The sequence below is a fragment of the Bubalus kerabau genome, chromosome 15 (genome assembly GCF_029407905.1).
Source record: "Bubalus kerabau isolate K-KA32 ecotype Philippines breed swamp buffalo chromosome 15, PCC_UOA_SB_1v2, whole genome shotgun sequence".
Taxonomy (NCBI): Eukaryota; Metazoa; Chordata; class Mammalia; order Artiodactyla; family Bovidae; genus Bubalus; species Bubalus kerabau.
The window spans coordinates 4,250,152-4,277,614 of NC_073638.1; the positions used below are offsets into that span (position 1 = coordinate 4,250,152).

Genomic DNA, 27,463 nt, shown 5'->3' on the forward strand with positions numbered 1-27,463 from the left:
TTAAACAAGCAGGGTAACAATATACAGCCTTGACATACCCCTTTCCCAATTTGGAACTAGTTTTTCATTCCATGTCCAGTTCTAACTGTTGCTTCTTGACGCGCATACAGATTTCTCAGGAGGCAGGTAAGGTGGTCTGGTATTCCCATCTCTTTAAGAATTTTCCACAGTTTATTGTGATTCACACAGTCATAGGCTTTGGCGTAGTCAATAAAGCAGAAGTAGATATCTCTTCTGGAACTCTGTTGCTTTTTCTCTGAACCAAAAGATGTTGGCAGTTTGATCTCTGGTTCCTCTGCCTTTTCTAAATACAGCTTGAACATCTGAAAGTTCATGGTTCACATGCTGTTAAGCCTCACGTGGAAAATTTTGAGCAGTATTTTGCTGACGTGTGAGATGAGTGCAATTGTGCAGTAGCTTGAACATTCTTTGGCATTGTCTTTCTTTGGGATTGGACTGAAAAGTGACCTTTTCCAGTCCTGTGGCCACTGATGAGTTTTCCAAATTTGCTGGCATATTGAGTACAGCACTTTCACAGCATCATCTTTTAGGATTTTAAATAGTTTAACTAGAATTCCATTACTTCCACTAGCTTTGTTTGTAGTGATGCTTCCTTAAGGCCCACCTGACTTCACATTCCAGGATGTCTGGCTCTAGGTGTGTTATCACACCATCATGGTTATCTGGGTCATGAAATCTTTTTTGTATAGTTCTTCTGTGTATTTTTGCCACCTCTATTCCAATGAATATTCAGGGTTAATTTCCTTTAGGATCAACTAGTTTGATCTCTTTGCTGTCCAGGAGACTCTCAAGAGTTCTCCAACACCACAACTCAAAAACATCAATTCCTCACGGCTCAATCTTCTTTATGGTCCAGCTCTCACATCTGTACACGAATACTTGAAAAACTCTAGCTTTGCCTTTATGGACCTTTGTCAGCAAGATGATGTCTCTGTTTCTTAAAATGCTGTTTATATTTGTCATAGCTTTCCTTACAAGGAGCAAGCATCTTTCAATTACATGGCTGCAGTCATCACCTGCAGTGATTTTGGAGCCCAAGAAGATAAAATCTGTCACTGCTTCTACTTTTCCCCCTTCTATTTACCATGAAGTGACTGAAGTGGCTTACTATAATCTCAGTTTTTTGAATGTTGAATTTCAAGCCAGCTTTTTCACTCTCCTCTTTCACCCTCAGTGATATCATCTACATAGCTAATGTTGTTGGTATTTCTCCTGGCAATCCTGAATCTTGAATCTTGGCAAGCACAATCCAGCTTGTGCTTCATCCAGCCCAGCGTTTGGCATGATGTACTCTGCATATAAGTTAAATAAGCAGGATGACTGGCTTCCCAGGTGCTGCTAGTGGTAAAGAACCCATGGTTTGATCCCTGGGTTGGGAAGATCCCCTGGAGGAGGGCCTGGCAACCCAATCCAGTATTCTTGCCTGAAGAATCCCATGGGCAGAGGACTCTAGTGGGCTATGGTCCTTAAGGTTGAAAAGAGTTGGACACAACTGAAGCAACTTAGCACACATGCAAGCAGGGTGACAATATACAGACTTGTGCTCCTTTTTCAATTTTGAACCAATCAGTTGTTGGATGTCTGGTTCTAAATGTTGCTTCTTGATCTGCATACAGGTTTCTCAGGAGGGACTCTCAAGAGTCTTCTCCAATACCACAGTTCAAAATCCATCGATTCTTCAGCGCTCAGCTTTCTTATAGTCCAACTCTCACACCCACCCCACTCCAGTACTCTTGCCTGGCAAATCCCATGGAATGAGGAGCCTGGTAGGTTGAAGTCCATGGGGTCGCTAGGAGTCAGACACGACTGAGCGACTTCACTTTCACTTTTCTCTTTCATGCATTGGAGAAGGAAATGGCAACCCACTCCAGTGTTCTTGCCTGGAGAATCCCAGGGACAGGGGAGCCTGGTGGGCTGCCGTCTATGGGGTCGCACAGAGTTGGACACGACTGAAGCGACTTAGCAGCAGCAGCAGCAGCACCCTCACCCCACCTCAATTCTTCCTACTCTCCCACTCGTTTCAAACCTTTATTTTTATAATTATTAATAAATGATTTCTACACAGATACTTCACTATTCTTGTACAAGAATCTTTTCAGTACAAATATTAATTTTTCTGCACTTATGTAATATATAGCACACAGATTATAATTGGACAGACTCTTTTCACCTTCACTTCTTTCCTCTGGTTTCCCACATCCTTTTTTGTCACATTTTTATTTTTCTTCATTTTATCCAGTCCATTCTTGAAACTGCATCTCCTTGATTATTGTATGTGAATACACTGAGCTTCCTTGTTTCTTCAAAGCTTCCTGAAAGGTTTCAAACTTTCACTATAGCTTAATTAAAACAGGAAAATACAATAAATAATTTGGACCACAGATAACTTTTCATTACTTTCAAAATGGCCTATGCTCAAGCAAATATAATCATGGAACATAAGGCATGACTTTTCAAAGATGCCATATTATATTATACTTTAGGGTAACTTGAGGATTCTTTAATTAGTCAGTCAGTATATAGTACTGAAATATAAGATTATGCTGATGAAACTAGTGAATATTGTCTATCCTTTGTCAAAACAGTCTCTTTTTGTAGAAGTTTAAATTTTTCAAATGAGGGAGTTTTCCAGTCTTTCTTCAGGAAACAAATTTCTTGTGCCTGCAAAAAAAAAAAAAAAGGAACAATCAGGGTCAGTGTCTAGTGATGTGATTTATTTCACTATAAGTTATTTATTCAAAGTATTCATTTTGCACAACACTTTCAACACTTATTTCTCTTCTACTGTGCAATTTATTTTCTTTGGTAGACTAAACACAAGGAGGGGATTCTGATAAGATAACTAAGATTTTAGGACACAAAAGTTGAAGTTGGGAATTCCCTAGTGGTCTGGTGGTTGGAACTCTATGCTTCCAGTGCAGACAGCCTGGGATCAGTTCCTGGTGAGGGAACTAAGATCCTGCAAGCAAGTCAGGTGGCAGGACCAATAAACAAACAAGTGCAGCTGGAGTTAAACAAAGAAACAAATACTATCTGAAATTGAAAGGCTTTAAAGAAAAAAAAAAAATGACCTTGATCTCAAACTCTTAAAAGCAACTTCGTCAGATGAGTTAAAGTAGCTGAAAAGAAAAAAAGAAAGAAAAGAATCTGGTCATTAATATGAGCTAAATACTTATTCAAATTTTAAATATCATCTTATTAATAAATTCAATATTGGATACACTGAAAATAAGAAGAAATGTATAATATGGAACCCCAAGAGACATAAATATAAATATATATATATATTTTTTTTTTTTTTTCTTGAATGAATTAAGCTCTCAGTCAACCAAGGGAACATTTAAAGACCTGAATGCCAATTTCTTGCTCAAGAAATAGCAAGATAAGAGGAAAACTTAAAGAATAACAATGCACTGGCTATAAGCCAGTCTCATAAAGATAAAAGTGCAGAATTCTGAAGGAGACTGGCAGATATCCCAGATCAATTAAGGAAGAAATCCTGCTGTATAGACAACATATTTATCTTTGAAAACTTAAATTTAGATAATGTAGCCCAGGAAAGGATAAATGGACATAAAAATATAACTAAACTGAAAAAGAATTACAGATTTGTAGGGACTCTTTAATATGATAAATGTGTAAGTGAGTGACTCATTCTATTAAACTGTATCTCTGGTTAATTCACTCAAGTAAAGGTAAACTAATATATGGCAGAACAGAAAACCAACCCTACCTGACTGACTGAATGGTTTTCAAAAAGTCAAGTTGACAGTCTCACCAACCACTAATGTTAAAATATCAAATCTGGAAACTAGTGCTCAAAATGTATCAGCCTTATGTCAAATGTATTTGACACTGTTATTTAGAAACCTAGAACAATATGTAGTTCATATATATATATATATATATAAAGTAAATTACAAAGTGTAGTGTAAAATGAGCACATCTGAGGGTTGAATCACCATGTATTGATACCATGATTTTCTTAAGTTAGGATGCAGAAAATAGAAATAGGCCCACAGTTGAGTCTATCAAGTAGAAAGAAATATCGCTACCAGTTGCCATGTGTTTTTATGGTATACAGTTAGATTGTGTCACTGAAGTCAGAGCTGTAAAGATGAATACTTAATGAGCACCATCTCAGTGCCATGGCCTGTTGTGGAAAGACTGTACTCAGGACATGGGATCCCTCATCAGTAATTGAGAAGAGTAGATTAATGCTGCTTTGAAGCAAATTAAATAAACCCACAAGTTTCAGTCCTCCAAACAGCCCTTTATTTCCTCTTTAATCCTTATTTAAAGGAAATACACTTAAATGTCTATATACAATTTATTTCTCATAACAATGGGAATAAAAAGATAAACGTGATACACATGACAAATAAGTTGGTTAAGAATATGAGTTTAACAGATAACTTTATTGTTAAAAGAATCATTCGATTAGTTTAAAATGGTGTTCTATTTGTTGATGAGTCAATAAAATTTAATAATATATTTTGCACATACTTGATATAAAATATTATATAACCATCCCTGTATTCCAGATCTTTAAAATCAGCAGAACTATTTGAAATGTACCAAAATTTGTCAACTTATAAATATTTAATTTCATTCTTTGGCACCTAAAATATTCAAACTTTTTTTTTTTTTTTTGAATAGAGAGTTTAACCCTTACTTGGAAGCAAATCATAGGTCAAAATCATTTTGTTATATATCTTAAAGTGTTAGGGTTAAGTATATCTCTTTTCTAAATTTGTCATAATTTTAGTCAACGGTATTTCTTCTATTTAGTTCCTTCTACCATTAAAACATCTTATCCTTACCTATGCTTTTATAGAGCTGAACAATTGATTTCCTTAAATGAAAGTAAAATTTTGAAAATAAAAGTAAGCATTCATGCTAGATAATAAACCAATCTTTGAGTTATCCTTTTATTATAGTTATTGAAATATCAAAACATAAGCTTATTAAAATTTATAGAAAACTTCTATTCTTATATATAACAAAATTTTCTACAACTATTTAAAATTCATTTGAGCTTGACAAAGCTACATATATATATACCACGTGGTGAAAAATTATAAAAGAAGGCAAAATTTTAAAAATAAAACAAAACATTCAGATTTATGAAAGACGTATTTAATAACCTAGTATAATACTCTCATTTCATAGGAAAGGATATAATCCCCATAAAATTCAATACTGACCAAGTTCAGTAGTCTAGGAGCAGAGGAGAAATTAGGATGCTATGTCGAACTGTTTCACTTTTTCTGAGACCTAGTGAATACAAGATAAACAACAAAAGGATGTGCTTTTTGAATAAAGTAGTCTTCATCTAAAGTCAGTAGATGTTTTGTTTTTAAGGGCAGCACTGGTGTGATTCACTTGAAATGAAAGGCTTCAGAAAGGTCATACCACTTTCCATAACTTTTCCACCATGATTTGTTATGAGTTAGTGAAAGCAGCCAAGTGTATTTGAAAAGGTAATAGGAAACACCATTCTTGTGTCTGTTAATCAAAGGAAGAGTAGATGATAAAAATAGTGTCATATTCTAACCTACCCTTTTATCAAATCATCATTGCTAGAATATTTGAGATAAATGTCACTTTATACTAAAAGGTAAATACATTTTACCTATCACTAGTTGGGCTTCCCTGGTGGCTCAGCAGTCAAGAATCTGCCTGCCAATGCAGGAGATACAGGTTCAATCCCCGAGTTGTGAAGAAGCCCTGGAGAAGGGAATGGCAACCCACTCCAGTGTTCTTATCTGGGAAATTCCATGGACAGAGGAGCCTGGTGGGTTATAGTTCATGGGATTGCAATGAATCAGACACGACTTAGCAACTAAAACAATAACATTATTAGTTGCCTTCATTTGAAAAATTTTTCTAAATAATATAGGTTTTTTTTTATACTTAAATGCCATCAAAAGTCAAATAAACATAAAATAGATGATTTATATTATTATAAACACTATAGGAGTAAATTTTATAAATCTGTTTTCATTGAGGGGCCTCATATTCTTCTAATTGACCCACAGATATTTGAAACGTGGTGACATTCAATATTTTGGTAAGTTAGCTTAGGATACCTGCAAAAAATAAGTTGGTACAATTTTACCTTGATGCCAGACCTAACTCATTCTCTCAATTCATTTTCATTAAGTTCTAGTCTGTGTACAGTGATACCTTAGTTGATATAATCAACATAATTTATAAGGGTTTTTAAAAATTATTTATTTATTTTTGGCTGTCTCCAGTCTTAGTTGTGACTGGCAGGATCTTTTTCTTACTGTTGCAGCTTGCAGGCTTCTCTCTAGCTGTGGTGCACACCCATGTGAGTTCCAGAACACATGGGCTCAGCAGCTGTGGTTCCTGGGTCTAGATGCCCAGGGCACTTGTGATCTTAGTTCCCTCATCAAGGTTTGAACCTTCATCCCCTGCATCAGAAAACAGATTCTCAACCACTGGACCACCAAGGAAGAATTAATTGTTAGGTAATACTGAAAACCAGATTCAAAATAATTGGTTAGTCTCCGGTGCCTAATTTTTGGTTTTGTAGTTGATTGGGGTTATTTATCAACATTAGAAATGAAGAATATGTTGATCATGTGTGATGCCCTTTACTATTCTCAGGTAATTATCTGGCATTATAAATTAATAATGCCTTGAGACAGCACAGTATTAGTATCTTGGAAAAAACTACTTTGAATACTTTAAATTCAATGTTTCATATAAGATATTTACATAAGTAAATCTCTTTAGTATTTTTACACTTGTCATAAAAATATAAGCCACTTGTACATTTTCTCATGTTTCCTATATTCTCATGTCAGGAGCTACGGGTGAAATTTAATGAGTATTTCCAACCACATTTTAAAAGTAGCATCATATATTTTAATTACCCCCAGCCCATCAATCTCCAATCCTCTTCTCTTATTAATATATATATGTACCTGTTTATGATCTGTCATCCATTAGAATGTACTCAAAGAAAGCAGACAGTTTCTCTCTCATGTTCACTATTTTATCCCAAGAGTTTTTAGACTAGAGCATGAAAAAAGGGAATAGCTAATGCTTAATAAAACTTGCTGGGTGAATAAATGACTAATGCCAGCCTAGGTTTTAAGTCCCTCCTTGGTCCCTCTTCCAGGGATTGTTTATATTCTGAGACCTTTTTTCCCAGTGACTTATTGAATACAAAGTTTTTGATTACGTCCCACAGAAATGCCTTTTATATCCCTATATGTTTGTGTATCTATAAAGCAACAGTCATGAAATAATGCAACGTTACTATCTGTAATGAACCCTGATTATTAAATTTCTACACTATTGTATGCCATTCTATTTATTAAAAAAATTATGCTGTAGCAGAGGATTTTCAGAGCAGTGAAAATACTTTGTATGATACCATAATGATGAATGTGGTATGAATATTGGCAAATACGCAATATTTAATGGCAAATATTCCATAATGTATTTGCCCAAACCCACAGAATGTGCAACACCAAATGTGAGCCATGATGTAAACTTTCTGTGTACCACATGTAACCAAGAGTGCACCAAGTTCATCAATTGTAGCAGATGTGCCTCTCTGGTGGGTAGATCTGCTGGTCTGGGAGGCTATGCTTCTGTGGTGGCACAGGGGAAATCTCTGTCTCATCCTCTCAATTTTGCTGTGAACCTAAAATGGCTCTTAAAACAAAAAAGAAATGTCAATTAAAAAAAATAATGCTGGTCTTGAAATTTATTTCACAATGCACAAACCCACAGTTTGTAACACTGTTTAGAAAAAAAATGCCAAGAGATGAACCCACATTAATTTCTGAGTATGTAGAAAGAACACATATATTCTAGTCAGCCTTGGATGGTGTAATCTCGAGTTTAATTTTCCTGAACTTCCTAGGCATCTTAGAGCTTCTGGCTCTCTCTATACATGAATGTCATATATAGAGATATTCTCATATCCCAGACTTTCAGGAGCTTAAAGGCCTGAAAGAGAATGAAAAAATGTCTCTTCTAGATCTCATCCTTGAGCAGCAGAGAAATTAAGTAAATTTGGATTTGGATTCAGTTACAACAAAGCAAAATACTAAAGTTCTTTCATATAACTTATCACCACAACCATGCAAACTTAAGAATGACTACTCTCCTTTTGTGTTTTTTTGTTTGTTTGTTCGTTTTTTTTTTTTTTTAATGGAAAGCCACTAAATTTATTTCATGACTCACACAAAACACTGGAACCAAATATGATACTGTGAATAGTGGTAGCAAATTACAGCAAACCATAGGACACTCTCATTATGTACAAAAATTGATAGTTCGTCTAGAGACTTACTGTTCGTTTGTTTTTAAAGTAAAGAAACTGAGGTTCAGGAGCTCAAATGACTTAAGGTGACAAACCTAGTGACCAGCAGAGTCTTGATTCACTGCTCCTTTTCCAAACATAGTCTCCTACCTCTGGGGGCTATAGACAGGATTTAGAAGTTCCTGGACTCAAGTCCCTTGGACTGCAAGGAGATCCAACCAGTCCATTCTGAAGGAGATCAGCCCTGGGATTTCTTTGGAAGGAATGATGCTAAAGCTGAAACTCCAGTACTTTGGCCACCTCACGCGAAGGGTTGACTTATTGCTAAAACACTCTGATGCTTGGAGGGACTGGGGGCAAGAGGAGAAGGGGACGACAGAGGATGAGATGGCTGGGTGGCATCACTGACTCGATGGACGTGAGTCTGAGTGAACTCCGGGAGTTTGTGATGGACGGGGAGGCCTGGCGTGCTGCGATTCATGGGGTCGCAAAGAGTCGGACACGACTGAGCGACTGATCTGATCTGATCTGATCTGGACTCCAAGGGCGTTTCCTCTGCACCTCTGAGCTTCCACATACTCAGAGTAGCAGGGCCCCAAGGCCTGGATGTCCCTGCCTCTCTTTGTGGACCAAGAAGACAATACCCCCTCAACTTCTTCACCTTGCCAGTCTCAACTGGCCAAACCCCACCCAATTTCTAGATCTTTCTACAGTGCAGGAGGTGGGCAGTGGGACACATGCAAACACCCTTGACAATTGACTGTTACACTTCATCGCACACAACCCTCACACCTAGGACACGCTAAGTTGCACTCTGAGAAATTAACCTTGACTTGGCTAAGGCCATACCTACTGGAGTTCAAGGGCTTCCTTTGTGGCTCAGTTGGTAAAGAATCCACCCGCAATGCGGGAGGCCTAGGTTCGATCCCTGGGTTAGGAAGATTGCCTAGAGAAGGGAAAGGCTGCCCACTCCAGTATTCTGGCCTGGAGAATTCCATGGGCTGTATGGTCCATGGGGTCTCAAAAAGTCGGATACGACTGAGTGACTTTCACCTCACTGGGGTTCAAAGTAAAGATCAGAATCAAGCTCCTTGCTATTGAGTTTTTCCTCCCCTCCCCCCCGCCCCCCTAGCAAAATCTTGACTGAGCAGAATCTGACCTTGGTTATTGTAAAGGACAACTTTGGAACTGCAGCACTTCTCCTCAAATCGCGCCCCACCCCCCCACCCCCAAACGCCCGCCTCCATCACTAGGCAGGAGCCACGTCCTGCGGTGGATGGGCCCGTCACCTCCGGAGAAGTTTGGGGATTCCACCCTCTCGCATTTCTCCCAGCCCCCCCACTCCCTGGTTCCCCTCGCCTGTCTTGTCTGAAGTCTAGGGCTGAGGCCCGAGAGGTGGGGGAGTCGCGTCCCAGGTCGCCCGGCCAGGCCCGGCGGCGGCGCGGGGCTCGGCCCGGGAGCCTGGCGCGCCGCGGCGGGGAGCCCGAGTGCGCGCAGCCCGGGGCGCCGCCGCTAGGCGGGGGCCGCTGCTGCTCCGCTCGGCGTCCGGGCGCCTGTGCTGCAGCTGTCGGCCACCGGAGGGGGCGAACAAACGTCAACCTGTTGTTTGTCCCGTCATCATTGATCAACTCTCCGCGCCACGAGGAAGTGCGGCCGCCCCCCGCGCGGAGACCGCGGCATGCAGGAAGTTTGCGGAGAGCTCGGCGACTAGCACGGAGGCCAGGGCCAGCGAGTGCGGGCGCGCGTCCCGGGAGCCTGTCCCGGCTTTTTCTTGGAGTGACGCTGTCCCCGGGTCTCTGATCCCAATGCACCGGCTCATCCTTGTCTACACGCTAGTCTGCGCAAACTTTTGCAGCTACCGGGGCACTTCTGCCACCCCGCAGAGCGCATCTATCAAAGCTTTGCGTAACGCCAACCTCAGGCGAGATGGTAAGAGACTCAGATTTTATTTTTTTTCAATTAAATACTTACTTTTCTGGTTGTCATCACTGTGGTTCCCCCCATCCCCCGCCCCTTCGGTTTCTTTCCTAAGAACCTTGGTGGCGTGTGTGTGGGAGGGGGTGCAGAAGAGGAAGAGGGGTCCGGTGCCTGCCTCCATCCCTGAGAGCCCCTTCCTGGGAATGGGACTGAGGGTGTGGAAGGCGGTGTGTGGGAGAGGACCGGACAGTCCCGTTGACTCATCTCCAGGACCCTAGAGAAGTCATTTCAGTGTCCATCCGTCCACTGATAGCAGGACCTCGGAGCTGGAGAAAGACGCAGGCTGCGCCTCCCCATGCTCAGGTTCTTAATCTTGTGGACTTGAAACAGATGGGGCATTTGTCATAGGTGGATGGACTCAAGAGTGGCCTTCTCTGGGTGATTTATTTTTATTTTTTAAGTGGGAAGAGACGGAATGATTCGTTTCAGAGGAAATGGTAGCTGGAACATAGGGACAGTTTATTTATATATTATTTATCTTGAGAGGCCAGGTGTGCACCCTGTTGCCCTGTTCATCCCCAGAGTGACTTCCCCAGTGGAGTTCAGCATGGCTCAGAAACTCAGAATTTGGGAGAAAATGCTTTTTGGAGTTTCATCTGTATTCCAGGGGGACCTGACTCCTGCTATTAGTTTTCTTTCACAGAAGTCTTTCCAACTGTTTGCGAGAAGCAAAGCTCCTTCAACAGCCAAGTCTTAAGCAAAGTCCCAGAAAGGCTTGTTTGTTTTCCTTTTATGGAAGACACCTGGGCCACTGGATGCCAGTGATTTTAACTGAGTTTGCTATCTGGGCCTCCACCAAGATCTGAAGTTAATATATTTCTCAATTCTCAACTACAGCTTATGTTGCCAATAATTTGCAGCTGCTTCCACCACCTACCTGAACTGACCCATAGGGGTTTGGTTTGGTTTAGTTTTGTTATCCCTTCATCAGATGATATATCTTTCCTTCTGCTTACTTAAAGTTCTGACACATCCCCTGAAGAGCTCACCAAACTATTTTTAAAGGTTTCACTCTCTGAGCTGGCAACATTTGACTGCTGGTAAATTCATATTAGCCTTCTTATTATCAGTTTCTCTCTTGGCTTGTCCTTAGTTTGGATATCACTAAAAAGCTTCTGAGCTTTGAAACAAGCAAACAAAAACTTTGTTATATTTTCTGATGGCAAGGAGACTGTGGATTTCAGTGTGCTGAAGTCATCTGAAGTGGAGGGGATGTAGGGAAACCACAGAGTCACCTCCAGGCAGAAGGTCACCCTGTATTTCAGTTACCTTATTATAGTATTTTATGTAAAATATGCTAACAGTGCACTTTCGATAAGCCTTCATTTTGAACACATTTTTTTAATAAAAATTTTAAAAGGTTTAGGCTCAAGACTGAATTTTTATAGTTTTGTTTCACTCATTAATGTTTCCACCAGGGACACTCTTCTACTCATTGAGTTTTTAGATTTGTTAATGTTTGCACTTCATGTGCCCTTTCAGCTGCATAGAGTAAAATGCCATTTATAATTTGCATGACTTCATAGCCATAATTTTGTAATCCTTAACTTCCCAAGTCTCAGTTACAAGAAGCCAAGGACAGAAAATGAAAAATATGTAACCGTTGCCCATTAACCCAAGATTCTGACTTTTAAAACCAAGTCTCACAGCTCATATCTCTTTGTTTTTGTTGTTGTTGTTAAAACTCTGTACATCTGTCTAGTCTATATGAAAAGTGCTAATGCTTTAATTTATTAAGTTTGAAAACCACTCTAGATTTATTCCGTTATATTTGAACTAGAACTGTTGTGTAGTTACAATAGACACACACACATACACACACATTTTGATTAGTTCAGACTGCTCAGTACTTTCCTCACTGTCAATTTCATTTATAAAGAAGGCTAGGAAAGGGGAAAAGATAGTTAGATTAAAAGAAAAATGTTGTATACAGAGTAAAAATAATTAACACTATAATGGGCTCTTAGATCGGGGAATTTTCAAAAGGCAGCTTATCTTAAGTGTTATAGACACACATTCTCAGAAAATAATAATAATAATATTGCCCCACGGGAATGTAATTGGATTTTAGGTGGTGAAAAAAAGTTTTATATGTTACAGTGGTTTGTGGTCTTCCAAAGGGCCAGTGCATATAAACAGATATCCAGTATATCTGTAGTATTAACAATTCATAGAGTATATGTGGAAACATGTCTAAAAAGACTCATTAATGAGGGGAGGGGCAGTAATGAAGAAAAGGTTGACAGACCCTTCGTAGCATTTTGGTGAGAGCAATAATGAAGGGTTTTGATACAGTCTAGACATCATCTGAGAGATTTTATGTGGCAACAGCTAAGCTGACCAGAGGAGTTAATAACTTATTAAATTAAATCCTTATTCTGATCTGAGACATTTTAAACTTGCTCTCTCTAAGTTCCCTAGTGGCTCATTACAGAGGACAATATTCTGCATCCTATTCAAACAGGGTATAAGTTTGGGGAGGACACACACCCAGGATACAGTAAGGGGAAAGATGAAGATAAGTGTTTCCAAGTATTAATTTAGGGTCCTGAGAATATTTGGCCCTCAGATTACAAGTAGGAAATCACAACAAAAGATTAGATATGGCCCTTGATAGGGGTTTGAAACCACTATCCAATGATGGAACCGTCTTTGTACTTGGGTGCCATGGTTTTGTCCCTGCTGACCCTGTCAGCTGCCACCTAATGCTGGGACTAAGAAGGGAATCAAGAGGACAGGCCTCCCCAGTCCTTGGCATGAGGCATGTTGGATCCTGTCCAGCCTGATACAAAAATCTTGTTCTTTGATCTCCCTGTTCCTAGTAGCTCCAGATAACTGGAGTAGTTAATAAATGAATTGGAGATAAAGCGTGAAGGTTGGTAAGTGATAATCTCCATCTACTCAGTGTAGGAGGCCTCTCTGCTGAAGTATCCTGGCCTCCCAGAACTCTTTATCACTCTATATTCTTGCTCTAAAAGGGTGTCTGGAGAGCCCTTGCCAGCGCTTGCAGAATGACTAAAGGTAACCCAAGGAGGCCGGTGGTTGAGTTTGGTCTCTGTCACCAGGAGGAAACCAGGTTCTGCGGCTGGAAAGAATTAAAATGTAATAGTTGGCAGTGCTTTATTGAATATCTATGCTTCTTTTATATCATAGTTGTTATTCTTTCTCCAAATAACTTACTTTTGATACCCATTCCTGATCTACCTCTTGGCACAGAGAAAATCTGCCTTTAACAATAGCATCCACATATTCTTATTTTAGTGTCTGTGCAGTTGGTGCTTTTGTTATAATAACTGGCCACAACTGGTGTTTCTCAGAGCATGAACCAAGAAGTGTGAAAGTAGCAATTAACTGACAGTATTGCTTACTTATTTTTAAATCTAACTAGATAGAGCTTCCTGCTTAGGCAGTTAAGATTACAGATGTATTCTTCATTTTCTTGACCCTGTTTTGCTTTCAGAAAGTACAGGTGTTGGTGGCAAGTGATTCTGCTTGGTTAGTTCTTGGTTAGTTCATATTAACCTGCTTGGTTAATATGCCAGGACTCGAATTGTGTATTTTCTATTATCATTATCTAGCGAGATGCCTGCAATATTAGCAATTGTGGTCTTAGATTTTTTTTTTTTAAGCAGTCAAGCTTATTTCTTCAATAACATCAGTTTCTGTTGTCCTCATTGATGACAGCACATTGACTTTGAGTCAAAGATCAGAGCTTAAAGGAAAGGTGAAAAAACAGAGGATAATATAAACAAATTGGGCTTCCCAAGTGGCATGGGGTAAAGACTGTACCTGCCAATGCAGGAGAAGCAAGAAATGAAGGTTCAGTCTTTGGGTTGGACAAATCTCCTGGAGGAGGCCGTGGCAACCCATTCTAGTATTCTTGCTTGGAATATTCCAGGGACAGACGGGCCTGGCAGGCTACCATCCATGGCGTAGCAAAGAGTGGGACACAACTGAGCACAAGCATGAGAATATAACCAAATTACTTTTAAAGTGAAAGATGAGAATCGGATTAGTGATAAATCTGATATTCTTGTGTATTTCTATCTTCAGTCTAAGTATATTAAAAACTCATAATTTTACAGAAAATCATGGAGATTACATATTTTAAATGCAACACGACTTTTACTTGTCATCATACGTCATTTTACTTAATAGTTTTTTTTTTAAAGGTGAGTTTAGCCAGATTATATATATATATATATATATATAGAGAGAGAGAGAGAGAGAGAGAAGTGAAAGATGCTGTAAGGCTGTGAGTTATACTAATTCATTAAATGACAGTGATCTTTGAATACAGGGTTTTTCCCTTTTAGCAAATGAAAGCAAAATATTATTGTTTTAGTACAATAGGGTCAAACAGTGAAGCAATGTCCCCAGAGTCACTTATGTGGGATTCCTGAGTACATGTGGTCTCAGAGAATCCCCTCATTCTTAGGGTCTGGAGGATGTGGACATTTGTGTCTCTGTCCTTGAGAGCTGAGTCACAATGCCGATCATCTTCCTTCTGGAACTTACTCTCGAGCTTTCTTTGCTGAAGTGATATGATTAGTGTAAAAAGGCATTAGCTGAACATTTAAATAAAATTCTGCCCATATTAAAACAGGAGCCTAGTCTGAAATTTCTGAATTTACAGTTCCCAGAACCTGAGTATCACTGAGGTCTCATCACCCTGGAAGCCCCTCTGTAGCTAAGCACACTAGATATTAGATTTTATTAACTGGATCTGAGGTCTCATTAGGGTAATGTAAATCACAAAAGTGACCTGGTTAGTGTTTGACAACATTTTAAGTTATTTCCAACTTCTGCATTTCAGAATTTATGCAATTTTATAAGGGAAAATTTTATGTAACTTTTACGTGAAGGACCATTTCAACAAAATGCTGCAAGAGGATGATACATAATAGTAAAAGCAAAGAATCCAAGACAAATGCTGCAGCAGAAATATTCTGGCTCCCTGTACAGTATTTCAGGTGCAAATGTAAGTCCTAAAAAAAGAAATAAGCCCATGAGACACTGAAGTGCACAAGTGCGCAGACGGGAAGAAATATTTTCTTCCAAGAATTTCTTTTACAGAAAAAGAATGAAGCATGCCTTAATTCTTACAAGCATTGATGATGCATATAGTAATATATCTTTGCTGTTCACCCAGATATGCTGACATTCATGTATTCGCTTTAATTTTGATGGATTAATACTGTGTTTTTTGTGGTTGTGCCATGTGCAGACCGGGAGGTCATAGCACATGAACTGTCTTTAGTTATGAAGAGTGATCTTTTACCAAGTTTGGAAGTTTTTACTTGAACACTTTTTGTGAAGTGTAAAGACAGACAGTTTTGGGTGCAGTGCTTTCCCTATAAATATAAGCCAAACATGATTTGAAACCTTGTATATTAGGACTCTTGATTTTTTAAATTTAGCAGGCCTCCTTTGGACTGAAGGAGCTCAGTGACACAGTGCCTAAGTGTGGGCTCTGAGAATGGGTTGAAGTGCCATATTAGTTTTAAGCGAGTCATTTCAGACCCAGTGTGAGAAGCTGCTGATAAGTTCAGCATTTTGCTGAGACATTTAGTAAACAATACAGCAACAGCGTGCTTTTGCAGAATTCACTATTCAGCAGCTTCAGCTATGTAAAATGAAACCAAATGAACTAATAAATGTGCAATAAATCCACTTAAAAACCAAATTCATGTTGATGTTTGGTAGAGACCGACACAATTCTGTAAAGCAGTCATCCTTCAATTAAAAAACAATTAAAAAGAATCCAAATCTGTATCACAATGTGTGTAAACGAGCTCACAAAGTTCCATGGTAGAAACTTAAATACTCTTTTCCTTTGCTTCCGTGCAGCGTGCAGCTCTATCTCACTTTCATGTGTGGCTTCCATGTCCACAGCACAGCCAGAGTGTGGCATTAGGAGAGGGAACAGGACTGGCTGAAAATACTCACACTGTGAGCCAAAATGAGAAGGGACAGCTAGTAGCTTTCCTGCCTCCTCTTACTTTTTTCAGGCTTTGAAAAGCATTCATAAGACCTGAGCAGGCACAGCTGGCTTAGGTTTCTAATGAGTCAGATGAGAGTAGTTCCAGCCTGGAATGGACTGAAGGTGTGTGTCCCCTCCAAATTTGTATATTGAAAGCCCAACCCCCAATGTGATGATATCAGGAGGTGGAGTCCTTGGGATATGATTAAATCACAAGATCAGAGTCCTCATGAATGAGATTAGCTCACTTATAAAAGAGATCCCAGACACATCCTTTCCCTTTATGCCACGTGAGGAGGCAGCAAAAAGACATGGAATCTGCTGGACTTCCCAGCCTCTCAAACTGTAAGACAAACATTTCTGTAGTTTTAAGTCACTCAGTCTGTAGAAAATGTTTATAGCAGCCCAAATGGTCTTTAACCTATCTCTGTATATCACCAGGGATATACTATATTATAACCTAGTAAGACTGATGATTTTTAGAGAGTGTTTTTGAATCATAAAGGAAATTTTAGGTTGTATGTTTGGTTTATCAGGATCATAAACTGGACATGGTATTAGCTGAGGTATATATGGATTTCATCCAGAAGATTGACAACACTCACTATGACATCTTTGTGGAAAAGAACAATTGTAGTCTGGGTAATAATGAACTGTTCTTTTTATTTTAGTGATAACTAATAGATTTGTGTTAAACAACAGGAAGGTGAACAGGAATTTTTAATTTGCATTGTGGATTAGACCCTGTTGAATTCAGAATTCTTAATAACTGGAATGAAGACACAGAAAACACATCTACTTGCATATTTTACTTGGAAAAAATAGTTTATAGGTTGGATTAGAGGCAGAGTTTGGCTGATCCTTTTCTACAAAAGGCCAGATAGTAAATATTTTAGGCTTCCCTAAAGTCATGCGGTTTCTACTGCAACTACTCAACAACTCTGCCATTATGAGCAGCCATAGGAATTGCATAAATGAATGTGTGTGGCTGCGTTCAAGTAAAACTTTATTTACAAGGACAGGCAGTGAGCTTTCAGGCTGTAGTTTACTGAATTAGAGAATCTACATGCCTCTTAGGTTGAAATGATGGACTAAGATCTTGACTGCAGCCATGAAATTAAAAGACGCTTACTCCTTGGAAGGAAAGTTATGACCAACCTAGATAGTGTATTGAAAAGCAGAGACATTACCAACAAAGGTCCATCTAGTCAAGGCTATGGTTTTTCCAGTGGTCATGTATGGATGCGAGAGTTGGACTGTGAAGAAAGATGAGCACCGAAGAATTGATGCTTTTGAACTGTGGTGTTGGAGAAGACTCTTGAGAGTCCCTTGGACTGCAAGGAGATCCAACCAGTCCATTCTGAAGGAGATCAGCCCTGGGTGTTCTTTGGAAGGAATGATGCTAAAGCTGAAACTCCAGTACTTTGGCCACCTCATGCAAAGAGTTGACTCATTGGAAAAGACCCTGATGCTGGGAGGGATTGGGGGCAAGAGGAAAAGGGGACGACAGAGGATGAGATGGCTGGATGGCATCACTGACTCGATAGACGTGAGTTTGAGTGAACTCAGGGAGATGGTGATGGACAGGGAGGCCTGGCGTGCTGCGATTCATGGGGTCGCAAAGAGTTGGACACAACTGAGCGACTGAACAGAACTGAACCTTATAGAAACACAATTTAGGGATAAATGCAAAATCTAGCTCTTTGGCTGGAAAATAAAAACAACTGCATTATTATGGATTGGAATAACTTTAACTTCAGTTTATTCTAGATAGATAGCGATATATCTATATCATCTTACTGATTTAGTTGAACACAGCTGATGCTTCGGCAAATGGTGTAGTTGCTAAGCAACAGCAGTGTGAAACTGAGATTAGTGCTGACACCCTGTTGGGGTCAGGGAGGCAGCAGTGCTCCTACAAGTGCTCCTCCAGCTGGGCTCGAGGGTGTTGTGCTCTTGTCTTCTGCAGGATTCTGCCTCCTCCTGACTCCTTCAAACCCATGCCCTAAACTCAGAATTTGCTGCTCTTCTGTATTTAAACTTTCCCTTCTTACTGGCTCCTTCCTGTTAGCCAACACATATGTTTAAGTGTCTTTGCATTCTCCCATAGCATATAAAAGCCGTTTTAATATTTTTTATATAAAAAAGTTTTTTGTTTTTTTCATTTTATCACCATATAAACTTCTTCAGTCTCACTATGCCTCATTGTCTCTACTTCATGTCTCCCTTACTCACTGCGATTTGAAGTCATCCCTACCCCTCCGGGTGAGGTCACTATGAACTGTAGTCTTCTCTGGGATTGGCAGGTCTCTTCTAGAAATGATTTCTTCCTTTGGTTTCACACTAGCCCCCTTTGCCTTAACTACTCCTAAATGTATGTTTGAAATAGTGATAGAAATACAGCCAGAATTAACACAGTACTTATTTTAGAGTCTTTGGAGAAGCAAGATTAGAGAAGGTTTTAAAAGTGTATCTTATGTTTTGTCACTGTAACAATTATGAACAGTGAAAAAAGTGGGAACAATCTTAGACTAAAATAGGGATCTTATTAATATAAAAAAATTTTAAATTAAAAAATAATTTCATAGTACAACCTATCTAGCTCTACAGTTGCAGTTTTTTGGAGGTAGATATGCACATATATGGGAGAAGGAAATGGCAACCCACTCCAGTTCTCGTGCCTGGAGAATCCCATGGACAGAGGAGCCTGGTGAGCTATAGTCCATGGGGTCGCAAACAGTTGGACACGACTGAGCAACTAACACACACACACACACATGCACATAAACATGTGATAAACACAATATCTTAAAAGGCAAAATTCTTCTAACTATAGAAGTATGACATTGAATAACTACATCGATACTTTCCCTCCTATCCCTGAGTGCTCTTTACCTATTTATGTTTTTTTGTCTCCTTGGCTGGGTCTTCATCTTCCTGTCTGCCCTTTAAATACTGGTATGTTTTCAAGGCTCTGACCTTCATTTTTCTCACTGGTAGTCTCTAGAGGATATTAGTTTTTGTGCAAAGTGTCAGTTGCTTCTTATGTGTGAATGACCTGTAAATCTGTTTTTACTGCTTCTGCCTCTTTTCTGAGCTCTCAATCTGTCTTTATACTTTACTTCTTGAGTGGGTGATCCCACTGGCACCTAAAGTAAATGCTCCAATTCAGTAGGCCTCAGAATAAAAGGATTTGTTGTTTAAAATATTGGGTTATACATCCACTAGTGAATTCCTTAACAGTATTAATCCTTTTATTGTTTTTCTTCCACACACATCATGATTGTTTTTGAATGAACTGTTGAGTGACTGTGCTAACCAGGCATCCCATTTTAGACAGGAACTGAACACCCTTCATAGCCTTTCCTGACTTCTCATCTCCTCTCCAGGTAGAACTGGCTACTCCTTTATTTTCCCCACATTTCTATGGTACCTGTTTATTTCCTTATCTGCCATCTGCTGAGGTAAGCATACTCATTGCATTTAATGAAGCTGTGCATCCTCACTGTGTATTCCATTACTTGGTATGCAGGACTTCTCCTCAACAAGGTTTGAAGAGTCATAAATCAGCCAATCACTGTCTTCTTTTTACAACTGATGTTTAGGCCATGTGAGCCCTATCAGATTGTAAATGAATGGCACAAGGATGTTTAAATTCTGTAAAGTTTCTGTTAATTGTCTGGAAGGCTGTTTGTATTACTGAACAGGATGAGGACTAGAAGAGGAAGAACAGATGAGAGGTCATGGAAATAGAAAATTAATTTGTGGACATTTTAAGCCTTAGGAGCTTGTGCAGTATTCGTGTGGATGAAATCTAGAGGAATGAAATAAAAGAGAAGCACTTATTTGCATGAAATGCATTCACAGTGAACATGAAGTAATCAGCTCTGTACTATCATGTTTCAAAGTGAGTGGTATTCATGACTGTGGGTATATCATCATCGTGATCATCATCATCCAGGCTTCCCTGGTGGCTCAGTGGTAAAGACCCACCTGCAATGCAGGAGACCTGGATTTGATCCCTGGGTTGGGAAGATCCCATGGAGAAGGAAATGGCAACCAACTACAGTACTCTTGCCTGGAGAATCCCATGGACAGAGGGCTATAGTCCATAGAGTTGCAAAGAGTTGGATAGACTGAGCGACTAACACTAACTAGCTAATAATAATACCTGATATTCTCAGAGTTCTTATAACATGACAAAGTGCTTTCATAGCCATTATAGACAGCAGTTTGGTGTGAAGAATTGGTCATTTCCAAATGACTTTATGGAAAATTTTAAGATCACATATTCTTTTAGACTGCTGTCTTAGACATAAATGTGACATTAGAGATTAATTTTGGACTAATATCAGTGAAATGTGGAGGGTCTTCAACTGTTTCCCCTTCACCCCAAGCCTGCCTTCCCCTACCAAAAAGCCTCGCACATACTCTGACTAGAATCAATCCTTTTTGGTATACCTTTCTTTTCCAAAATTAGTATTTGAGCACTGCCACAAGAATTTCCCAGTACTTAATAAAAGTTCAAAAGAAAGGATAGAAATAAATTAAGGATCATGAAACAAGTCTTGAGGTTCAGTCAGGGTGATTGACTATGGAAAGCTGAGGAAAAAGTAATGCATCTCCATTTTGTTTAAAGATTTATCTATAGAGAGCATGTTCACACTATTTTACTGAGGATTTAACAAGAGAGTTGCTATTGAATAGAATTTTTAAAAAGTACACATTTCCTATGAAAGCAAAAAGTCCATAGATGAAGTTGAAATATGGAGTTAAAGGATTTTTTTAGACAGTTGCTAATTAAAAAAAAAAATACACACAAGAGGATGGTATAACACCTATTTGTAATTTAAAGTACAGCATATTTGAAGATTATTTGAATACTCTGGGAAGAGCCACTGTGATTTCATATTGTTTTGATTCAATTTTTTAGTTTACTACTGTTCACCAAACTCAACAGCAGCAACATAAACACTACTTATTTGTTCAGTTCAGTTCAGTTGCTCAGTCGTGTCGACTCTTTGTGACCCCATAAATCGCAGCACGCCAAGCCTCCCTGTCCATCACCAACTCCCAGAGTTCACTCAGACTCACGTTCATCGAGTCAGTGATGCCATCCAGCCATCTCGTCCTCTGTTGTCCCCTTCTCCTCCCGCCCCCAATCCCTCCCAGCATCAGAGTCTTTTCCAATGAGTCAACTCTTCGTGTGAGGTGGCCAAAGTACTGGAGTTTCAGCTTTAGCATTATTCCTTCTAATAAACACCCAGAGCTGATCTCCTTCAGAATGGACTGGTTGGATCTCCTTCCAGTCCAAGGGACTCTCAAGAGTCTTCTACAACATCACAGTTCAAAAGCATCAATTCTTCAGCACTCAGCCTTCTTCACAGTCCAACTCTCACATCCATACATGACCATTGGAAAAACCATAGACTTGACTAGATGGACCTTTGTTGGTAAAGTAATGTCTCTGCTTTTAAATATGCTATCTAAGTTAGTCATAACTTTCCTTCCAAGGAATAAGTGTCTTTTAATTTCATGGCTGCAGTCACCATCTGCAGTGATTTTTTGGAGCCCCCCAAAATAAAATCTGACAGTGTTTACACTGTTTCCCATCTATTTCCCATGAACTGATGGGACCAGATGACATGATCTTCATTTTCTGAATGTTGAGTTTTAAGCCAACTTTTTCACTCTCCTCTTTCACCTTCATCAAGAGGCTTTTTAGTTCCTCTTCACTTTCTGCCATAAAGGTGGTGTCATCTGCATATCTGAGGTTATTGATATTTCTCCCGGCAATCTTGATTCCAGCCTGTGCTTCTTCCAGCCCAGCATTTCTCATGATGTACTCTGCACAGAAGTTAAATAAGCAGGGTGACAATATACAGCCTTGACATACTCCTTTTCCTATTTGGAACCAGTCTGTTGTTCCATGTCCAGTTCTGTTGCTTCCTGACCTGCATATAGGTTTCTCAAGAGGCAGGTCAAGTGGTCTGGTATTCGCATCTCTTTCAGAATTTTCCACAGTTTATTGTGATCCATACAGTCAAAGGGTTTGACATGGTCAATAAAGCAGAAATAGATGTTTTTCTGGAACTCTCTTGCTTTTTCTATGATCCAGTGGATGTTGGCAATTTGATCTCTGGTTCCTCTGCCTTTTCTAAAACCAGCTTGAACATCTGGAAGTTCACGGTTCACGTATTGCTGAAGCCTGGCTTGGAGAATTTTGAGGATTACTTTACTAGCATGTGAGATGAGTGCAATTGTGCGGTAGTTTGAGCATTCTTTGGCATAGCCTTTCTTTGGGATTGGAATGAAAACTGACCTTTTCCAGTCCTGTGGCCTCTGCTAAGTTTTCCAAATTTGCTGGCATATTGAGTGCAGCACTTTCACAGCATCATCTTTCAGGATTTGGAATAGCTCAACTGGAATTCCATCACCTCCACTTGCTTTGTTTGTAGTGATGCTTTCTAAGGCCCACTTGACTTCACATGTCTGGCTCTAGGTGGTGGCTCCCACCACCTGCCCACCACCCTCCCAAAACCCTCCCACATCCTCCATCCACCTTCGTGATTATCTTGATCATGAAGATCTTTTTTATTTGGCAAAACTAATACAATTATGTAAAATTTAAAAATAAAATAAAACCTGTGGCAGATTCATTTTGATATTTGGCAAAACTAATACAGTTATGTAAAGTTTAAATATAAAATTAAATTTAAAAAAATAAATAAATAAAATAAAATTCCCAAAGTTGAAACCAAAAAAAAAAATAAATAAAAGCCCTCTTATTCTACAAAACAACAACAACAACAACAACAATAAGTATTTGCTTAACTTATTTGTTAAACAAATATTTACTGAACACTGATATGCATGCAAATCTCTGGATTAACCACTGAGGCAGAAACAGTTAAGCCTAAGGTACACTTTCTACTCTGCTAAAATTTATACTTTAGTTGATGAGATAAAATATGCATGGGAATAAACAAAGGACAAGACAGGCCCATCTGTGTGCTGCCCTCATGTGACGTATTTTTTAAAGACTCTGTCCTGTTGACCAAATTGTGACTCTAAGTCATCTAATGTTTAATTCAGAAAAAAATGATACTGATTAGGCTGCTGTTGAGCATAGTAGTGTGTGAAGACTGAAAGACAAATCCTTTATTGATTATTAATATTACTATTATTATATCAAGGATTTGAGCAGAAAAGTAATTTTAATTGTAGGACTGGGAGTCATGTGTTCTTCATTTTAGATGTTAGGCTAAATATTTTTCAACCATAAAAGCAAATATACAGGGTCACTTGCCAACCCAGTATGACTTAACTTTTTTTTTTTTTAATCAGAGTATAATTGCTTTACAAAATTGCATTAATTTCTGCTTTACAGTGAAGCAAATCAGCTATACGATGTATACATATGTCCCCTCCCTTTTGGACCTGCTGCTCAACACAGCACCAGCTAAGCTCCCAGTACTTTGCAACAGGTTCCTACTATCTGTCTATCTTACGGTGTATAAATATCAATCCTAATTTCCCAATTCATCCCACCCTCCCTTACCCATCCCCATGTCCACATGTCTGTTCTGTACATCTACGTCTCTTTTCCTGTCCTGCAAATAGGTTCATCTGTATCATTTTTCGATATTCTACATACGTGCGTTAATATACAATATTTATTTTTCTCTTTCTTGCTTACAATAGCCAGCACATGGAAACAACCTAAATGTCCAATGACGGATGAATAATAAAGAAGATGTGGTTCTTATATACAAAGGAGTATTGCTCAGCCATAAAAAGGAATGAAATTTGGTCATTTGTAGAGATGCGGGTGGACTTAGAGTCTGTCATACAGAGTGAAGTTATAAAAAGAAAACCAGTATCAACTTAACTTTTTAACATGTGATATGCACTATGATTATTTGACCACCGGATTGCAACAGAAAAAGGACTAGTTTGTGCATCTTATTATTTTTTTTTTAACCCCCTTTCTTGGTTGGGCATGTCAGCTCAACTAAGAAAATTTTATATTTTCCAAATACATTGAAGACAGCAAATTACAAATCTTGGTAATCTGTCATTAATGTATAACTATTACATATGAGATCAATAAATTTTAGGTAAAAATAGAATATGTTGAAAATATGTGACTATTTTACTGTTTTGTATCCTGCTGCTAAAGCTGAAACTCCAGTACTTTGGCCACCTCACGCGAAGAGTTGACTCATTGGAAAAGACTCCGATGCTGAGAGGGATTGAGGGCAGGAGGAGAAGGGGACAACAGAGGATGAGATGGCTGGATGGCATCACTGACTCAATGGATGTGAGTCTGAGTGAACTCCGGGAGTTTGTGATGGACAGGGAGTCCTGGCATGCTGCGATTCATGGGGTCGCAAAGAGTCGGACACGACTGAGCGACTGATCTGATCTGATCCTGGTGACTCTGTGGGAAAGAATCTGCCTGCCAGTGCAGATGTGGGTTTGATCTTCGGTCTGGGAAGATCCGCTGGAGAAGGAAATGGCAACCCACTCCAGTTTTCTTACCTGGAGAATCCCATGGACAGAGGAGGCTGGCAGGCTACAGTCCATGGGGTTGCAAAAAGTTGGGCATGACTAAGTGAACAACAGCAACCCTTACTCATCCAGTTTGTGTGCATGTATAAAATTCTTGAAAGTCCAATTTAGAAACATTAGTTGAAAATCATTTTCTGAATAATAGTCACATGTGCACAGCCACTGGTTGACAAATTTCCTTGGAGCACATGGCCAGCTTGTTGACAACTCTAGACTTGAAGTGGACTCCTCATTACTTGTCAGATGAATAAGTTACTCTGGGGGACAAAAAATATTATGATATCAGAAGGGAAAAGTTATCTGTAAATACTGCAGTTTCTGAAATCCTAAGGAGACACAGGGCAGAGTGGTGAGCATGTAACAGTGTAGGACCATGAAACCTGCAGCTCTCAGTCCAGATGCAGAACATTAATCAGTCACATATAGTCACATTATTGCTTCATTAAGGAAATGGTGCAGTTAATCCAGTTTTAGTAAAAATTGCAAAAAACATTGTTTTTGTTGTTTAGTCGCTAAGTTGCGTCTGACTCTTTTACAAACCCAGGGACTGTAAAGCTCCTTTGTCCACAGGATTTTCCAGGCAAGAATACTGGAGTGGGTTGCAGTTTCCTTCTCCAGGGGATATTCCTGACCCAGGGATCGAACCTGTGTCTCCTGCATTGGCAGGCAGATTCTTTATCACTAAGCTACCAGGGAAGCCCCCAAATTGCAAAGTGGTATACAACAATGATTATTTTTGGTGAATGCTTTAGAGCATATTGGAAAACTATTTATTGAGGTCTGTATGAGGCTGAATGATGATCCTCAGGTCCCAATTCTAGCGTGTCTAAGTGCTACGGTATGTGGCAAGGACTTTGACAGTGTGATTTTGCTTTGGATCTTGAATGGTGAGATTATCCTGAATTATCTGGCTGGGCCATGATGCAATCACAAATGTCCTTACAGGGTAGAGATGTAGGGAGATTTGACACAGGCAGAGGAAGGGGCAGTGTGACCACAGAAACAGAGATTTCAGTGATGTGGCCACAAGCCAAGGACTGCCAGCAGCCACCAGAGGCTGGAAGATGCAAGGAAGAGATTTCCCCCCCAGAGCATCAGAAGGAGCAAGACCTTGCTAGCACCTTGATTTTGGCTCTTTGAACTGACCTCACACTTCTGACTTCCAGACTCTAACAGAATAACTATGTGTTTTAAGCCAGTAAATCTGTGGGACTTTGTTACAACAATCACAGGAAACTAATAAAGGGCCTTTGAGTTGAAAGATGAATGGTTGAACTGCCTATTTGTTGAGTCAAGTTTTCTGTTTATGAAATTTCATTGACCAATACAGCTGTATTGACAAATGATGAATTTAGATCCCTGCCCTTGAGAATTCTCTAGTAAGATAAGCCTTACTTCTACTCTTCTAGTTCCATATCAGAATGTTTAGGAAATTCTGGTTCCAAATCTTACCTGTTTTTCAGAGAAGATTAAGTCCTGACATGATGGGAAAGCACAGTGATCCTATTTTATCAGACTTTCATTGACTCTTGAATATTTCCCTTTACCCAAACATGTCATTTATGCATTTTTAGCTCATAGTTTACTCATTTGCTTTTGCCACAGACTTTTGTTGTGAGACTGTCATGTGTCACTTTCTGTACTGGGGAACAGTGTTGAAAGTAATGTGGGGAAAAGTGGTGAAAGTGATGCGATAATAATTACTTTGTTAATTAACGGTGTGTTAATCATGTGATAGTAGCTACCATCCACAGAGTACTTATTGGTATAGATAGTATGCTGATAAGAATACTACATGTGTTAGTACAGTCATGATATTATATGTTAGGTGATGGGACATAGATCTTTCTAGATGGCATATTGGCAAATGTTAGATTTATTAGAAATTTGGAGCTTAGGACAGAATCAGAGAATTCTAGTTGAATACCTGAGCCCTTAACTCAAATTGAACCCAACTCTTACCACTGTAGGCCATCACTGTCCAATAGAAGTATAATGCAAATGAATGTTATTTTAAAAATTAGTAACCACAGAAGAAACTAAAAAGCAGAAGTTAATTTGAATAATATATTTTATTCAATCCAGGCTGTATCCAAATATTGTTATTTCAATGTTTAATAAATATTTTAAAAATACTGAGATTTCTTTTTATATCCTTATTATCATATTGAACCTTCAAATATGATATGCATTTTATATATACATATAACACATCCTATATCAGACTAGTGCATTTCAAATACTCAGTAACCACATGATGCTAGGCATTGCTGATTTGAACAGCACAGTTATCTTAAGATCACTTATTTAAACCAACACAAGTTATCATTTTTTTAACTTAAAAAATGTTGAGTTTCTGAAAACTGTATCTCCCTCTCTTTGTTGCAACATGTTTAAATTAGCTATGTCAGTTTTTAGGGGGATTAATAACCTAGCATAGGCAAGTTTTATGTGGCTTATATTTTGTTTTCTTATTATATCAACATTGTTATAGTTGATGTTCCTGGTTATTTTCATGCAATCTCTTAAAAAAATGCAGTTATCTCATAAACTTGCAGTCAATCAGGCTACGCAGTTTATATGCAGGTACAAATTTTTCT

The 27,463-nt window shown here is 39.0% G+C and overlaps 1 protein-coding gene and 2 long non-coding RNA genes across 4 annotated transcripts in view; 2 read left to right on the top strand and 1 right to left on the bottom strand.

The window, feature by feature from the left end:
- Positions 1 to 2,097: 2,097 nt before the first annotated feature.
- On the bottom strand, positions 2,098 to 10,435 carry LOC129628058 (uncharacterized). The gene is made up of 4 exons (XR_008702711.1): positions 10,301 to 10,435; positions 5,229 to 5,298; positions 3,093 to 3,140; positions 2,098 to 2,682 (listed from the first exon to the last, which is right to left on the bottom strand). It is a non-coding gene; the product is annotated as an uncharacterized LOC129628058 (long non-coding RNA).
- PDGFD (platelet derived growth factor D) overlaps positions 9,663 to 27,463 on the top strand; it is a 283,416-nt gene continuing 265,615 nt past the window's right edge. The window contains exon 1 of one of the 2 annotated variants that reach the window (XM_055547475.1): positions 9,663 to 10,258. In XM_055547475.1, the coding sequence (XP_055403450.1) occupies positions 10,135 to 10,258 (124 nt within the window). In that variant the 5' untranslated portion in view covers positions 9,663 to 10,134. The remainder of the gene's footprint in view (positions 10,259 to 27,463) is intronic. The other variant, XM_055547474.1, reaches the window with a different exon arrangement.
- Positions 16,110 to 26,155, top strand: LOC129628057 (uncharacterized). The gene is made up of 3 exons (XR_008702710.1): positions 16,110 to 16,634; positions 24,472 to 24,612; positions 25,809 to 26,155. It is a non-coding gene; the product is annotated as an uncharacterized LOC129628057 (long non-coding RNA).